At 46.8% G+C, this 18418-nt stretch overlaps 1 protein-coding gene across 2 annotated transcripts in view; it reads right to left on the minus strand.

Moving 5' to 3' along the window:
* Positions 1 to 671: 671 nt before the first annotated feature.
* Positions 672 to 18418, minus strand: part of LOC146202386 (nose resistant to fluoxetine protein 6-like) — an 85881-nt gene continuing 68134 nt past the window's right edge. The window contains exons 10-14 of one of the 2 annotated variants that reach the window (XM_084588139.1): positions 12912 to 12991; positions 10129 to 10251; positions 7964 to 8292; positions 5412 to 5554; positions 672 to 3215 (exon numbers count right to left, since the gene is read on the minus strand). In XM_084588139.1, the coding sequence (XP_084444265.1) occupies positions 2952 to 3215; positions 5412 to 5554; positions 7964 to 8292; positions 10129 to 10251; positions 12912 to 12991 (939 nt within the window). In that variant the 3' untranslated portion in view covers positions 672 to 2951. The remainder of the gene's footprint in view (positions 3216 to 5411; positions 5555 to 7963; positions 8293 to 10128; positions 10252 to 12911; positions 12992 to 18418) is intronic. The other variant, XM_084588141.1, reaches the window with a different exon arrangement.

The raw sequence follows: 18418 nt of genomic DNA on the forward strand, positions 1-18418 counted from the left end.
AGGAAGATGACAGCGATAGGTATTGAATCACCCACCCACCAGCCTGCAAAAATGTTTAATCAAGATTGTGCAGCACCAGGCATAAAGAAGACTACAAACGACCCTCCTTCTCTGTGTGAGTAAAGAAGCCTCACCTCACTCATCGGAGAGAGTCAGAAAAAAAAAATTGTAGACGCTTACTCACAAGGTGCGACGAGTGACCAGCGCAAGCCGACTCGTGAAATGGTCACCATAGTGATGACACCACACGACTGCCACAGCTACTGACACTGAACAGCTACTGAGCAAACACAAATAGCCGCAGTAAGTTGATGATTGGATGGATTCGGATCTGATGGAAGTGTGCATTGCTTCTGATTAGGTTACCCAAGTTGGTCAACTTCGAAGAGCGGACACCAGGGCACGTAGGGTGACCATACCTGAGCCAGTTGCTTCGTACTGTACATACCAATACAGTCTTTTTGCTACGAAGTGGAGCGTTCAGATAGGGCAAAGACGATAAAGCAATACCGGGAGAACTAGGCTAAGCGGCAAGCTACGTAATAAAAACTGCTTGCTGTGATGCTGCGCTCCTGTCCCCAATACGTGCGACTGTAGTTTAGTTCCTTTTGGTGCGCTCACTTCCCACCACTGCCGGACCAAAGAGGAGTGACGCGCCCGTCGCCTGCTCCCGAATTCTCGCTTCACATCTTTCGCCAAAAAACCCCGTACAGGTTTGTTTCACTGCATGGCCAGTCAATGACAACACCCGCACAAATGACGTCACGTGAGTCGCACGACGTCGTAAGGCAGGATTCGCTTGAAAAATAAGCAGCCGAAGTCGCTGCAAGTCTAGGGAATGAAAAAAATGTCAGAAAAATTATGCGAATTATCGGCTCGCTTTTGGGGACCTTTACGCGGAAAGAACGCTCAACAGTTTTTACTAGAAGGCGTCATGATATATATATATATACATATATATATATATATATATATAGGTACCCCTGGCTGCGATATTTCCAATTCCGTGGGCTTTTTATACCGAGCACAAACAGCTTCGCAGTTGACTTATTTTTGTGATTTGAAGATTTTGATGCTAAATATCCAACGGTAGCCTAATATGCATATATAATAATAATCAACCGAACGAACGGGTTGAACAAACCTAGCTTCGAAAAAATGTTATGAAAAATATAGTACACAGAGCGACGCTGGAAACACAACTTTCACGTAACTATGCATAAACTGATCCAACAACCTACGCTTCTTCAATTGAAACAAATTGCCCCGGCGTGTTCGCTCTCGGCAACCGCCAACTATGCAGCAGTTTCAACCCGACAACGTCTGGCATTTCTGAACTATATTGTACTGCGTGCGTGGCTCGCATGAAAATCTATTTCACACACACGCTTCTAAAAACTTTTCGATAACTGTAAAGAAAGTTGTTGGTCTTTAACTACGAAGTTTCTGAGAAAGCTGTATAGCTTTCCTTTGTAGTCGTATGGCTGCGCTTGGGTGGATGCAATGAGTAATTACTCCCTTATTGTAAAGAAAGTGTCGATACGTGGCAGGCGATCGAGCCAGCGACCCCGCGATAGTGAATCCGTCTTGACCGCTAAGCATCGGCCACCCTTTTTTTTTTTTAACACCATGATATAATGAAGAAAAAAAAATTTGGACTCTTCACTGCTCAATGTTCACACACTGAGGCTCAAAGAAAGGAAGTGTATCTTCTCGCATGAACACAGTGCACAAATGAGAGGTGATGGAGAACCAACCAGCCCCATTTAATGCGCTATTAAGCATTAAGTTCACGCATCATCTTGTAGGATGAAAAGATTCTCCTAAGCAAGTCAAACTAGAAGCAGTGCCAAATAACTTGAAGCGAACGAAGCTTCACTTACGTTCTCCATCTCTGCTTCCTTTTGCGAACCTGTACCGTCCAGATCACGCTTTCCCAGATGCCTCGATCTTTTTTTATCTTTAGAACCAGCTTTCGCGGTGTGTTTCGCAAGCGGGGAACTTAGCACAACACCAGGTATGTGGCCCTGATTGCCTCAGCCGAACTATTTCGCAGGCGTCCAAGCTGGACGCCGAGAGCGAAGCAAGTTCACGCCTGGACCGAAGCCGCTCGCTAGCGCGACGCTACGTTGAAGCCGTGCGCAAAGTCAAGCAGCCAGAATTGTGACGCGCCGTTAGTCATGTATCCAGCGTAGTGGCGAGACGCGCTTTCCAGAATCGTCTTACGAACGAGCATTTCGGTTTCGTTTATGTGCCGTGCGCGAACAATTCTGGTTTCTGGGCAATTCGAGCCGCCTGTCGGTGCTTGCAGTGCCGCATCTCCGAAAAGCATAACCAAATCGCGAGTACCTCTACGACAGCAAAGACTTTGAGCATATTTATGTACTTGCAAATGCGTAACAAATAACGCTTCCAATTCCTCTGGTGGAAACTCCATTAAGTGACAGATTAATCTCAATTTTCTTTCCGAACCTTCAGCTCTTGTGTTGTGGGTACCGTTTAGAGTTGAATGACCTATCGTTGCTCCCACTGGAACTTTAGTACGGCGCACACGAACGATGGTGCCTCGTGTCGGTCAGCAGCAACCGATGACTGAACAAAGTACATTCCTGACCCCTCAGTACAAGCGTCATCGAAATATACCTGACAAAAGCCAAGGCGCCGCCTATCCGTGGAAACATTCCCTCCTGACGAAATCGGGATATCGTGCGCTCACGTGCACTTTCTAGGCACATGCTTGTAGGGGATGTTGCCATAGGGTGCAAGCGCCCGAACTTCGACGTCAGACTCGCAGCATGTGCCTCACTTATGTGCAAAGTTCTGCGTCACACACGAGTTTGTCGCCAAATGAAGCGGCTCTTTTCTGCCCAGACTTCGGTGAAATAGTGCAGACTCCCAGTTAACTGCACCAAAAGCTGGTGGTCTGCTGAGTTCCCGCGCCGGGAAAATCTCTAGAGGTGAGTGGATCTTGGCCCTGGACCCTGTAGCCCTTCGGATCCACTGGCCTCCTTGGGCGGCTTTTCGTTAACCGCTATGTGGACGACCTGGCTACTGCCAGTGCGTCTCTGAGTGGGCGGGTCTTCGGGCAGAAGTAGTCGTCCTGCCACGGCCGAGGTCGCCATAGTGAGGAACTGCGTGCTAGGTGCCTCGAAGAGCAGGTGGAACACGTAAGCGCCGCTGTACGACAGCACCGTCACCACGATGAACTCGCACATCTGCGTGGTTGGAGAGAAGCCTCCTGTTAACAATAATGCACTTTTTTATCCCCCTCCCCAAAAAAAACAGCAAGCGAGCTATATTCTCGCCCCTCTAGCACAGGCGGGCTATGCTGAGTAACGAGGGTTTACGCGGAGCAGTTGTTCTCCGCTAAAGGAAAAGTGCAATTTTGGTAGGCAACATTTAGGGGCCCGTTTTTGGACTTCTCGCCGTCGGCGCCGTTGTCGGACCAAGTGGCTACCTGCTAGCTGTTGCAGGTGGAAGGAACTACGAAGCGCCACCTCCACGTGAAAGAGTGAAACAAAAAACAAAAATCTCTTCCCCCATATAGGAGAGATAGAAGTGGGAGAGAGAAGCACGTGATGACTTAGTGGCTTGGGCACGGCGAGAGCGGGGGAATGCACAACTGGAATGTGGCTGCCACAGGAAGAACCCGAGAGAGGGGCTAGTAAGGAAGGAGGAGATTATCACAAGGACTGAATGATGCACAGCGTGAAGGTGGTGTTACAAAAAATCGAAGGATGGCTATTATGAAAACCGAAGGTTATGAGGAAAGACGAATGCACAAGAGCACGGTAATGAAAAGGGGAGGATGGGGATGCGGCTGGGGAGTGAGGAGGGCAGCGGCTGAAGAGGAAAATGTGCACTGAGTGTAAGGTGGTAAACAGAGGGCGGGGGGGGGGGGGGGGTACGGTAGATAAGTTTCGTTGAGTGTGCACAGGATGATGCGTGATATACCTCTACAAAATATGATTGCGAGACGACGTGCGGACAGCGCTGCCGGCAAACGTTTTCGCAGCCTCTGGTCACCAATGTTCCGAGGTCTCCGGTAAGCAAGCAGTCGCGCCGCGTTGTGTAACGGCGGCGGTGCTGACATCGACAAATTATTTGCTCCCCCTTGTTAGGAAGGCACAACGCCATTCTGCTTTTAGCGTGACATGTATACTTGTACACTGATGCCAGTAGGAAAGCGCAGGCAAGAACGAAAGAACGAGCGGGTATCTTCTACAGCGAAACGCAATATGCAACATGCAAACGCAACATGCAAATGCAACATGCATGCGTGTGCGCGCGAAGAAGACGAACCTCGAGAGCGAAAATGGTGTGAAGAGTTGTTGTGCTCAAATTGAGCATTACCGAGTATCATCGCAGTTCATCTTTAAAGCTTTCCATGTACATTTTAATTGCATCGCAATGCTACCGAAAATGTGCGAAGAGTGAAGACCTCGTCAAGCTCGCGGCGTTAAGCTTTTCCTTCTCTTTATTCTGATTTGTAAGCACTAAATAAATCAACAAATCGTCAAACCATCAAAATGCACGAAAAAATAAAACTGCTCAGAGAGGAGAAAAAGAGCTCCCTTCCAAGCTCCTATAGACTCCTTGGACATTTTTCTAGCTTACTGAAATGCAGACTGTCTAATGTAATACAAGCAACTGCAAGAGACAAACTCTCTATGATGTATACGCGTAAATAGTAGGAAGCAAATAGTTGTTTGTTATTTCGAGCAGAAATGCTGTCAAACATTGCTTATCGCAAGGGTCTCGTCGCCGTATGCTGGCTTTATTTTTAAAAATTCTCAGCACCCTAAAAAGAGCATCGCCTTCGTGAGTCTGCTGCTGAGTGCGACCCCATAATTGCGAAGCTATAGATACCCTAAACCCGTTGTTCCGAGGACTGCATTCAGGCAAGCAAGCGGTTAGATGTTCTAACAAGTACAGCAAATACACAAACAAGAAGTTGATATGGGTGCTCGTTAAGGGCTTCTTGATTACTGCATGCATGAAAGAAGCACTTCAGAGAGAGAAGCAATGTGCTCAGAGTGTTTGTCAGCATCCCTGATTTTGCCTTCTTTCAGCCACGCACCGATATACGCTACTTAGCGATACCATTTCCTGCTTTGAGAACACTGAAGTGTCACGAATTTCGGCAAGACTATAAGTCTCGCATACCCAGCAGTTTCGCAGGACCAGTGGCCTCCGGTGCACGGTAACTTCCCCATGCAACATCTCCGGACAAGCGCGGCCTCACCTTATTTGTTCCCCTACTATTCCTTTTCGCAGACTACATGAAATGGGAAGGCATGCACAAAACGCGATGGATCTGATCAACGGCAGATGATGTGAAGCTCGCAGCAACTGGGCAGCAGGTTGCGAAGGATGTAGCGGCGGCGAGCCATAGGCCATGTGACACTAACCTGTATGAAGTGGCTGCTGTAGAGTCGCTCTCGGATGCTCCCGAAGCGCACGAACAGTACCAGGATGTGCAGCAGGTAGGCGCTAAACGACAGCCGGCTTAGTGCCACGAAAGGTCCCCACGACAGGAACCGTGCGGGGATGCCTGCACCACGGGAGTACACGTGTTACGGCTGCAACCTTGACTGACTCACGACGTGGCGAGCACAGAAACGTGGCGGTAAGGTTTCGCCTAGTCGGATGAGAAGCCTGATGTATCGCGGCCCCGTAAAACACCCCCGAAAGTGAATATCTCTGACGTAGCCAGATGTGACTGATAATTTCCTAAAGAGCCGGGCTGCGCGATGTCGAATACGTTCATTGTCCATCTAAAGCGCCGTACTATTTTCGTCCTAAATATAACAAAGCGCATTTTCAGGAAAAATAACTGCAGACGCCTGCCTCTTACCGAGTTTTCTGAAACCTGTACCCCTTTTCAAACTGTCAAAAAAAAAAAAATAATAAAAAGCAAGGGTCGGCAGCGGATATTTTTTTTTTTTTTTTCATTTTTGAAGACTTGATCGAACGCTGACCTACATATACAAAGTATATGAACATCATAAACAGGAGTTTGCCATTATTGCATAAGAAGTGCATAATATTCAAGCGAAATCTGCCGAGATTTTATTATCGGTACATGATTTTTCCGCTAGCTTCATTGATTACACGACAAAGCGTTCAGGGCTGTCGCCAGTAGTAGCACAGCTTCATATAGGGCATAGTTACGGCGCGTGATTAATAGGGCTTGTAGGCATGTATTATTTCCGTCATGATCAATCAATGTTGCCGATTGTCCTGTCTTGCTCATTCAGAGTTTGCTCTTGCACTGGGTCACTGCACAAGTATGCTTGTTCCCCCTTTGCTTCCATTGCGTATGATAGCCTACTGTATGCATGCAAAGATTTAACCGGATACCTCACCGGCTAAATGATTAACGCCACTGTGGAGATCGTTAACTCTCTCGACTGCGTCTGAACGGGGTTTTGCAGGGTTTAAAATGGCTTATTTGAGCTGCCACTGCAATATTTTGAGTTTGCGTTTCCTTTTTTTTTTTAATGCTTTTGAGCACTCTCCGACTAAAGGATACACTCGAAAAGTTGGAATTTTTTCGCGTAGTAATTCTTTCTTCCTTTTTCCGAACGAGCAGTTGGAGAGGCAAATTAATTCAATGTGTTCAATAGGCAGATATTCGGTAACGACAATGGGTATCGAATATCTGCCCAATGTAGAGGGTCCCTTGCAGCGGTAGTTAACGATCGTTCATATCACATGCTCCAGTAACGTTTCCTTCGAAAATATAGAAGGCTACAAGCGTAAATAAATAAATAAATAAATAAATAAATAAATAAATAAATAAATAAATAAATAAATAAATAAATAAATAAATAAATAAATAAATAAATAAATAAATAAATAAATAAATAAATAAATAAATAAATAAATAAATAAACATGGAGACAAACAACTGAGTGCTAAACACTACAGCCAAGGACGTAGCTTTTAAGCACGACATAGTGAGGGGACAGATGGTCGGATTAAATCAAGAATTCTTTCACATACACAAAAATACCGGTATACGAGAGTTTAACGTTTCGCCTCGATCGATATACGGGCACCACGACGTAGGCTGAATCCGCGAGATGTGCTTGGTAGTAAAATGGAATCATATGCGGCGGACTAAAGTATGAACTCAAGAGGCAAGGTGTTGATACGCCCCAATGAAAATCATGTTACGAGGGGGAGTCGCCTCCGACAACCAACGGAACGGCATCTACATAGATAGCAGCAGATAATGAGGTTTATTTTTTTGCTTTTTTTTTCTTGATACTTTCGCTTGTCTGTTATTCATAATCCAGCAGCGCAAAAAAAAAAAAAGAAAGAAAAACCTCTCTGCATCTTGTCCGTGTTTTCACCCAGATAACCACCAATTTGTGTAGTTTCCTGTCATTCTCGCCTATCCTTTTCCGGATTTGTGAGTTTACTTCTGCCCATATTTCGCTAGCGTATGAATTCTACTTTTAGCATAAACGTACTGCAATTTCTCGTGTTTGTTTCCTGTATCGTTCGGCACCGCCAGTAGCTTCACGAGGGGCCCAGCGGGAGATGAAGGTACCATTCAGACAACATGTGACTTTCTCTCCCCAGTAGCGAGCTACGGCGAGCAGCGCAGCGCAGGAATGATGGAGAAGGTCACATGGCGCTGACAAATGGTGATCGGCATCACATCGCGGCGTGCGCTTTTCGAAAAGGGCGCACAGCTTAGGAAATCCCTTGAGCCACACTGGAAAAGGAAGTCGCATATTCGAAATTGTAAAAACGACGTTTTACTAATGGCCGGCTTCAAACTTACAATGGCAATAAAGCATCCAACTCCAGAGTTAACGACCGATTTATTTAAAATTAGTTATCTAGTTTATCAATCCTTCTGGTTTATTTTCGCTGAAATGACAGGTATACGAAAGCATGAGAGTCGAAAAACACCTCTCCACGCGCGCCCAGTGCGAAAAGCGGTCACCTTTTCGGTCAGTGCAGACAACGTAGGCGACCCAGGCGACGAGCAGCCCCCAGGCTGTCTTGTGGAGCGAGGCGTATAGGGCTGCCACGGCGGGTCCAGGCAGCAGGCCCTTGTGCCACTGCTCGACCCCGAGAAGCACCGCGAGGCCGCAGCCCGAGGTCGCGGCCCAGCCGGCAGCGCGCCACGCACCGCGGCCCCAGCCGGAACTCTTAGCATCTTCTTGGTGGGTCCTAGAGCGGAGCATGTAGGCCAGCAGCAGGCCTAGCGAGAAGGCGCCCGCGTGTGAGAAGGGCCGCTTGAACACCTCCGTGTGCGTACGCCGGGATTTCCTGCGCGGAGGAGGTACTCTGCTGGTGCGCGCCTGCGATCGGACGTCCACACGGCATCGTGACCTAAAGTATCACGACTCACGACCGAACCTCGCAGAACTCTGTTGGAGAAGTCCTTTAGCCGACTACAGTCGCGAAATGCTTAAGATTCTGAGGCAATGACGTAAGCGTAACGAACTATGCTTCTCTTACAAATTAATAAGAGAATTTCCGAACGATGCAATTTTGCCCGAGCACGACTACAGCTCACGTATTAAGCATTGCATAAACAGGTGTGACTAATACAAGCCTCAATGACAAGGCAACAGACGGAGAATGAATGACCCATGGTTTTCTGATCTTGCCGGAACGAAGTATCGCTGTGATTGAAATGAAAAAGTTGTTATCGCTTGAGGTTAGACAAAAAAATATAAACGCCTCCAGTGCAGGCAACGTGTCAAGTCTGAGCGCGGAAGGTTAAGGCAATATATGCATTAGGAGCCGAGCGGAGAAATACCACGATTTATCCTGCTTGAGCACACCTGATTTCGTGCGCATTTATCAGATGTCATTCGAAGCCAGAGCTGAGGAGACAAAGGGATTACAACTACCACATTGGAGTTCGAAAAGGGAAATAAAGAAAGCGACCATAATGCATGCAAACCCAACGGCGTTACGCCTCGAAGCACGCCCCCAGTACCTTTTTCGCGCACCATGTTGGTAAACTTAAACACATTAAAGCTTACCTCACCTTGCGAGTAAAAATGTTACCGTGCGAGTATGATTTGTTATGAGTAATGTGTGGGTGAGCGAGACGCAACGCCTATAAATCAGACACCACGTGGTCGCGAGGAACGTCGGTGGTCGTGGCTCGAATATTTTCATGGAGTCAGCTGCAAAGCTCACATCGTCGTTTAATTTGAGCAATAAAAATGTTATGAGCAAGGAGGTAAATAGTTTCGATGACAACAAATTCAATGAAACATAAACAAAACAGATATCAGACTGCCCACTTGTTGGGGGTCAATGAAATATTAGCATCTATAGTTACAGAAAGAAGAACTCGCGTTCTATTCACATTTCGAATATCCCAGGCAAACAATCTGCAGTCTGTGAGGCCACGATTAACTGAGCTTTGGATGCGACACGAGAACAAGATACGTATGCAGCCATCGTGTATGATAGGGCAGTCATTGTGCACTCCCAGGTATATATGTCGAATAGTGTCACTAAAACTTGGCGGCGTTGTAGAAGGTATACAGTTCGCGCTAGTATGCCATGGACCGCATCCTCCATAGTCTTCGCACACGAGAACCTTCCTTGACTATACGGGCTTGGTTATTGTGCACTTGGCCATACTGCCGAGCAGACCACCAGTTTCGAAAAAGTTACTTTTCGTTATTCCGTGCGAACACCCTTGAAAATTGTCCTCTCTGTCTTACGAAAGCAGCTGTGACTTTCACGGTGAGACAAATTTCAGAAAGGCAAGGTAGCACAGACAGCCTGTTCACCTCAACATTTTACAGGGCATGTAGTCAGGCCTGGCAGCGGACAAACAGTGCGGGACAAGAAAGTCAAGCACAGATGAACGCTGACGTCACGAGTTTGCAGTCATGGTCCGCTGCCCATGCCTACGTTGCAACTCCTCCGTCCTTGCGCCTCATTCTTTGCGCTGTCTTTAGCCGGGAGAGGGAGCGAGAGGAAATGTGTTGTTATGCCTTCTGCCTCCATAGTATATGGCTCGCGTATGAGACGCGAAACTATTATAGTGTTGTTAAATCGTGCGACCGGTCACCGGAAACAGCGATGGCGGCAGAGAAGCCCTCTCGCTTCGAGTCTCGCTTCGAGTGCACGTACATGACGTCTTCCGCAAAGTAGATGGCCACAGGGTAGAGGTCGCTATAGAGCGTCTGCAGGGCGATGTACACGCTGCACGCCAGGACCATAGCTAGCGTCAGCGCCATACCTGCTTTGGGCCACCTGAAACACACCGGCAAACCCATACAACCGATAAGGTGGCACACACTTGGTCCCAGGATTTATTAAACGCAAAAACACATCCTCGTATGTTTGTGCAGATGGCGTATTACAAGCAGCATTGCATGTGTTGTTGTTGCAACTGTAGAAAGAAGGAAAAGAAAAAGAGGGCCTCTTAGATGTCTCTTTAAGAGGAGGACGGCGAAGGCCTACCCTTCCTATCCTATAATTTGCATCCCATCGTATAAGGTAGCACACACTTGGTCCCAGGATTGTTGTGCTACACCTGGTGACAATCTTTTGTATGCTGCGAGTGGGATCCGCAGCTTTCAGATTTACACAGCCGACTTGTGAGGCGACTGAGAACAGCATACATATACCGGGCGTTCCAAATCGTTCAATTCTGATTTTCTATGAAAGATATTTTGGTGCGGTATATGCAGTTACGGCAAAGTAGACATTATTTATGTGATCGAATTTAACAAAATATGGTTATGTACCTAAATTACCTAGTTACATTTTAATTCTCATTTTAGGCTTCAATATTATATTGCAAGTTTGAAAGCAGCCAACAACGAAGGCGAGCCCGGTTTTTAAAATGTGTCGTGGTTCGAGATATGAAGTTTTTGTAACCGTTTACAAACTAACTTTTTTTAAGGGACACGACAGATACGTCAGCATGGTCTGTGCAAGCTGGTTGTGCAGCTAGGCGCACATCATGATTCGTGTGATAGAATCTGGTGATTACAAGATTAATTACTAAGAATAACTAGTCTATTTATTTTTCTCAATTGTGGGTTACGGCGGCAGTGGAAAATGCGTGCCCACAACTGAGAAAAAGCCTGTTGGCAAATACATACGCTTGTGATTTCGGATCAAAAAATGTTGCTCAACCGTTCGTTGAGCAGCGTTCTGGGTGGCGCTATATTCACCATCCCATTCACCATCCATTTGCTAGTCAAGTTGGTGTCTGGTTTGCGGCAGGGATTCTAACCGATGACATATATGTACGGAGAGGTGAAACCAACTAAAGACATTTAACCCTTTGCAAATCTCTGTGCCAGTTTCTCAATGGCGAAAATTAGCGGAATGAAAAGGCGTTGTTAAAGGTGCTATCGCTTCTTGCCTCAAGGCGAAGCTTATATCGCCCGAAGAATTTGTTCGCCCTTCAGATTGAAATTTGCACCGTATGGTCCTCGCAGTTTAAGGCACTTTTGTGCCGTAGTTTACTGTGGGGGTATTTTGTTGCCGAGCAAATTCATTTTAAAATTTCGCATTTTCTGGCTTCAGTCGAGGATATTTGTGAGGGCATATATAGCGTGACGTAGCTGGACGAACAAATGCCGATATTCACTTTGCTTTTGCTTTGTTCTCAGCTGTCGCAAACAGTAGCAAGTTTCACCGAACACACAGCGAGTCTTGTGACGCCATTGGACGGTATGTCGTGTCGTCCTCGTTTAGCCGGAACACAGTTTAGGTTTCCACTCTTGTAAATTACTTCTACTCAATATACTGAAAAACTGTTTCAGATAAAGGAAAATGTGCTTGAATTATTTAAATTTAAATTTAAATTTTTATATTATTTTTTTTACATTTTAATTGATCATTCAAACATCTTTCATTTACATTTTTACATTTAGTTGGCCTTCGAGCTTGATATATCGTACCATATACCATAACATACCATACCATACCATACCATACCATACCATACCATACCATACCATACCATACCATACCATACCATACCATACCATACCATACCATACCATACCATACCATACCATACCATACCATACCATACCATACCATACCATACCATACCATACCATATGATATACCCATAGTACCCATAGTAAGTGCGAATACTGTAAGAAACGGAGTTGAGCAGAGCAATAAACAGTAAAACCTTATAAAATGTCTTATCACTGCCTTCCAGAACTGGTACCTTCTACATCCCAGAATCATTACCTGTTATAAATAAATTATAAATATAAATAAATAAATTAATATTAATAAATAATAAATAACACCGCATGCAGCAACGTGAAACGTTGGTAAGCCATCTCATTTACGTTCTGTATCTCGAATAATGCTGAAGATTGGGAAATATAAAAAACGGGCTCCCATTCGATATTCGCAGCTTTCTATTTCCTAAATAATTTTTGCCCTGAGATCAAAAAGAAAAAAATAATCAAATTGTTTAGTTAATCGTTCGTCTTGCAATTGCATTCTACCAGCTAAACAATCTCCATCTTGACGTATAGTCCACCTGAACAGACCCCACTGACGTATTTTTCACGCCTGTTAAGAGCAAACTCTAAAACTAATTATTTGAAGCGTCCAAGATTAGTTATCGGCTCATGCTAGGGGCATCTGAAAGTTTTCTGCGAATTAAGCAGGCTGAAAAAACTAAAAAAAAAAAAAAATGTCCGCCCACTTGGCCTCTGCAGTGATTCCACATTTATTCAGACTGTTCGGTAGTTTTTTTCTGTATGCATAGGCTGTCATGAATGCACTTATTTCGAGTTGAAGTGCCTCTGCTGTTGCTAAGACTTGGTTCATTTTGGCCAAGAAGCACGACCGCACGGCAGACGCGTGACAGAGAGCGTGGCTTTGTGTCGCATTTCGAGCCGAAAGGCACGAGGATCTCGCTGACTCACCTCACGAGTAGGACAACCGCAGGTGTGAAACCCACCAGGAGCTGCAGGTCGGCCGCGTAGAACCACAAGTGAGGGAGGCACTGCGCGCAAACAAATCCGCCCAGCAGCACACGTCAGAGCGGACTAGATGAACGCCCGACTACGAGACTACGACTACGAGACGACTACAACTCCGAGAAACAGTTATCTGAAGTGTGCAGTCAAGCCTCTTCCACGATGGGAGAGCATGTGGCACTCTTAAAGGCAATGAAGGTTGGGAAAATGGGCTCTGCCAGAAACGCTGGATAATCCAAATGGGTAAATTTCGAGCCACTAGGCCCATGAGTTCACTATAGTCCATCCAAAAAATATACATATTCGCACTACTCAACAATGATTTGACTATTCGATAGCTGCATGTTCCAGATTAACGATGCCATTGGCGCGTTTTTATCTCCTCATTTGATGTTTTCAGCGGTGGTGTACCAGTTTCTAGTCTTCTGCTTCTCCCTCCTTATAATGGCACATACCCATGGCCAGAATTCATTGTCGCAACCGTTGAGTACCACCTAACAGCTGCTTCCTTTTCTTTCTTTTCCTTAATGCGTTACGCTCAACTTCCTAAGAGGCGGCCGCCGCTCTAAATCAATATCGCTTGTTTCTAAGAATGGTGCACTGTTATAAGCAATGATGCCGGGACATCGGCACAATTTCCTGTCTGAATTGCGAGCACGGCCGAATATTTTGTCGTTTTGCAAGCTCTACCCCTTGTTTTGCAGCGCGATTCCTAAGACTTTCACTGAAAGTCATAGCGGTTCGTTTATCCAATCTTTGCATTGCTCCCCCCCCCCCCCCCCAATTTTTTTCTATGGTCATAGCCACTATAAACAAATAATGTACGTGTGAAAAGCAAGGCGCCCGTGTGCTGTGCGATGTCAGTGCACGTTAAAGAACCCCAGGTGGTCGAAATTTCCGGAGTCCTCCACTACGGCGTCTCTCATAGCCTGAGTTGCTTTGGGACGTTAAACCCCACAAACCAACCAACCAACCAACCAACCAACCAACCAACCAACCAAATAATGTACGTGTGTTCGGTTCTGATGTTGAATTGCTTGATTGAAGGTATTATATCGGCTTAGTTTAGCTTTGAGTTTTCATCTTGATTTAAGCGCTTTTCTTGAGCACCGTGGCTCATTTCCGGGCTGGAAACTTTAGTTCTTTTCTCTGCAGACCCCCGCCCCCCCCCCCCCCCCCATTATACGTTACTACATAAAACAAACAGCACATTGCGCACCGACTATGTTTTGCCTCTGAGCTCAATAAAAACGCACCTGTAAGACTGTCGCGAGGAGTGTTATCTGCATGTGGCGGAAAGCTTGAGAGAGTGAGGAATCGCGCCGCTTCTGGTGTCCTATACACGCGAATGCCGCAAGGTCTCCCCGCTCACGCAATGTTCCATAGCGATGCATGCATACGCCGTCGCACCGGCGAGCACACGCGACGACGGCTCGCACCAGAGGGGAAGAAGCATCATTCGTTGATGGATGCGTCGCGCGCTGCCGCCTTCAGCCCTGCTTGACGATCTCTCGCAAGGTCAGTCGCCCGCACGAAGTGCTGCCACAGCAGTGCGGCGATTCGAAAAAGCATCAGTGGCCATGCCCTCTTTCGATGACGTTGACACTGTCATCGCGCCGCAAGCATCGGAACCACTGGAACAAGGACGCGCAGAGGCCCGCTGTGATCGCTAGTTCTTGCTGGCTTCGTGTTTCAGAAGCTTAACGGTTGTGTGCGCAGAGAGGCTGCGCAGTAGTCAGGAAAAAGAAAATGCAGTAAAGTTAACCAGGCGCCAGGGCCAAATTATCCAGGGTTCAGGGACCAGGAGCCCCCTCTCTGAGAGCTAACAAAAAAAAAAAAAAAGAAAAAAGAAAAAAAAAAAGAAATGACTAGTTTCGAGGTTCGGCCCAAAAAATAGTCGAACCACGGTTTTTTTTTGTTTTTTTTTAGCTGATTTCCTACGGTTGAAATTGAAGCTTATATATTGCAATGTCGAATGCTTCAAAAGCTATTCGTTGCATCGTACGCTTAATTCCAAAGCCAGCCTCGTAGTTCGCCAAAGTACAAAATTTTGTACTCGCCCAAATAGATGAAAAAAAAATAAATAAAATCGAAATGGTTTTAGCTGGTTTTAAGTGGATTTAGTCGATTTGAGTTGGTCCCAGCTGGTACTTAACTCGGATTAAATGGTTTTAAATGCTCATCAGCTGGAAGTCAGCGGGTCGGTGGCCAAGTGGAATCAACGCGTTCTATAGCTGGCTTTCAGTCGGGAGTCAGCTCGTGCTAGCTGGCAAACAACTGACCTCTATGATTACTGCTGTCGAGGTCAATTGTGTATTTGATTATTCTGAGCGTAAGCATTGAAAGACTCTGCTGATAGCCATATCAGAAATTGGCCGCAGCTGAGAGCTGATATTCTGAGGAAGGTAAACACTGAAGACCTCATTAATAAACTCTCCTTGCAAATAGTTCGAGAATGGTTATAGAAACGTAAATACCTTTCTTCACTTGCTTAAAAGGGGAATGGAAAAGGCAGACACATTATACGAACGCACGCCACCTTTAAATGTTGAACTACTGTAAAATATTTAAACTTCCATTTTCTTCTTTGTGTAGGAGAGAAATAAATGTTTCCGTAAAAAAAAAAAAGAAAAAGAAACCATTACATGGATGCTTAAGGCCACAATATAGTCCGACGTTTTCGACGCAACTGGCAGAGGCGGCGACGTCGGCCACGGTACGTCAACTACGACGGGCGCGTCAAAAAACTGCCGCTTCTACAGTCCGGCGCGGCTGGCGTGCACGGCGCCGCGGCGCGCATGAGCACAAGCATTTTCGAGCAGACGACAGGGCACCTGCAGGGAGGAACTGGCTGCTTATCGAGGAACTAATCACTGTTGTGATCAAGGCAATGATGAGATGTGTTTACTGTGAATGTTCAAATGGCACAAAGCATTTACAGCCAGCCGTGGAGACGTCCAGCCCAACAACGGCCTGCCCGTGTCGACGACGGCTAGGGACGGAACGATGATTGTGTACGTGCGTGTTTTACTGAAAACTAATTATAAATTAAGTACATGTACGATTACACAAGAGATAGAGATGAAACAGTAATGAGGATCCCTTTATCGGTCGGCCGCAGTTCCTGTAGAATTCCATCAATTTCGCGAATTCCCTGGTTGTTGAACCGCTGACGTTCCGTGTGGCCAAATCGAGTACGGCCTTCGATTCCGGCATGTACCGGTCACAACTCTATGCGAAGCCACTTCCGCAGTTTCTGGTATTCTTGCACTGAATGTACTGCAGATAAGGGAAACACCACCATCGTTACACCTTCTAGAGCACTGCATTAAAACGGGTATGGCACACGCACTGCGGCTAAGAACTCACAGCTGTGCCCGGCCATATTGCTGATAGATTGCATCCCAGGCATTTTTTCCCCCTCTGAACGTCTCTGTAGTCACTCCACTTGGTATCATAGACGCAGGGCTGCCCTCGAATGCCTTCTAGCAGCTCTTCCGCAACAGTGTCTGAAACGCGCGCGCGGTCGCTGCCTACATAGCAAGACGCCATCTTCACTGCGCGCGAGGAATGCTGGGATGCGTGGCCGGCGCGGCTGGCGCGGTCGGCGAGAAATAGGCAAGATACTATTTACGCGTCGGCGACGTTGGGCCGCGTCAGCTCGCGTTCGCTACGTCCATCACGCCGTGACGTTGGACTATAGACCTCGGTTTTCCGCCGACAACGTCGCGGAGGCCGGCGGGCGCGCGCGCGTGCGTTACGTCGGACTATATTGGGGCCTAGACGTGATAGCAAGGCTCAAGTGTTCACCCTATTTTAAAGGAACATGTATGTACGCAAACCAGCATTCGCATGGGGAGACCGCAAACGGGAGCCATTAGCCCTGTCACTTGCGGGCGGAGCCTAAGTGTCGACTCTAGTTTCAGTGGTCACAGTATCTTTTTTATAACCACCGTCTACGGTGGCGCCGGCTTCTCGTTGGAACGAGCTGCATACGCTATATCGTAAAATGTTACTTTATTCTGCAAATGGAAAAAGGTATGTGATACATGCAAAGTACTTCCTTCTGTTTTAAAAGTGTAAATTATGGGCGAAATGTAAAAGTACAGCCGCCCTGATTTTTAACAATATAGCGCGAGCGTCGACCAAACTGCTGCTCAGCGCCTTATAACGGCGATAAGCGTGCAACACGGCGAGAGTTCGCGCACGCGCACGAAGAGAGGGCGTCTTCTGCTACGCTGTTCGGATCACAAAAACACGCGCCCTGCCACAATATCTGTTTGCGACGTTCCACATTCTTGCGCATGCACGAACTCTCGCCGTGTTGCACGCTTATCGCCGTTGTAAGGCGCTGACCAGCAGTTTGGTCGATGCTCGCGCTATATTGTTAAAAATCAGGGCGGCTGTACATACATTCTTTGTAAGTGTGGGCAATAAATGTAAACATATACTACTGATTATTTGAGCGTGGTAAAACTTTAAGCTGTGTCATTTCAGTAACAGTGTCATTTTTCACAGGCGTCACCTCTTCGAAAAAGTTATCACAACGTTTCCAGAAATAAACACTACTTATGCACTTTAAGTGAGCATATATAGAACACGATATCGCAGTTTCTGCCCAAGCACTGCCTTAGAAGAGCTTCAATTCGTCTTGCTGGGTGAATTCACAGAATATTTAGATGATTGGTCGCTTATTTACGGTAGGAATTCGCCAATGAAGAAGACCTATATCTACTTAGTCTGCGCTCACACACAGCCAATTGTCCTGCGCTATCGAATTAGCCATGAAAATATCGACTCCAGAAATTTATTCTTCACGAATCGACGCGTTCTGATTTTTGAGGGAGGACCTGGTGTGTCCTGTCATTTCCTGGAACAGCTCTGTCTAAAGGCTGCAGTCTGTCTGTGGGCTCTGCAGGAAAGTATTTGCTGAGGCGATGTTTATAAACAGTCCGCAGACTCGAGTAAATATGGCGTGTGTTCTCTGCAGGAAATTCAAAAACGCGTCAAGTCTTAAACATGACCACGGGGGTCATGGTAAGGTACAGGGGGTTATAAGGGTCCTCTTAATTGTTTTGAACCGTGTCCTCATCACCGTTAATCCGACCCTTCAGGCGCCGGGTATTGAGGAGGTGCGGACGAATGATGCGAACGCAAGCGACTAAATATTGCACGGAGTTTGGTCAGGTCGTTTTAGCGGAACAGGCGAGGCCGGTCTCTGCCTGGCATTGCCACTCTGCGCCCACCGCAGTGAGGTCGGCTCTTAACAAGCCCACGTTACTCAGCGGAGACGACAGTGGGGAGGGGCTGCTTTGGAATGTCCTCTCTTCGGTGGCGACGTGCGCTGCACGGAACTGCAGGCAAGAGCTAGCCGCTCCCGTTCGTCGCGCTGCGCTTTCCAGAAAGTCGTCGGGCGAACGCGCGCGCGCCGTGTTCGCGGTCAAGGGCGGCAG

The sequence above is a fragment of the Amblyomma maculatum genome, chromosome 1, assembly GCF_055883805.1.
Source record: "Amblyomma maculatum isolate TAMU_Amacu chromosome 1, ASM5588380v1, whole genome shotgun sequence".
Taxonomy (NCBI): domain Eukaryota; kingdom Metazoa; phylum Arthropoda; class Arachnida; order Ixodida; family Ixodidae; genus Amblyomma; species Amblyomma maculatum.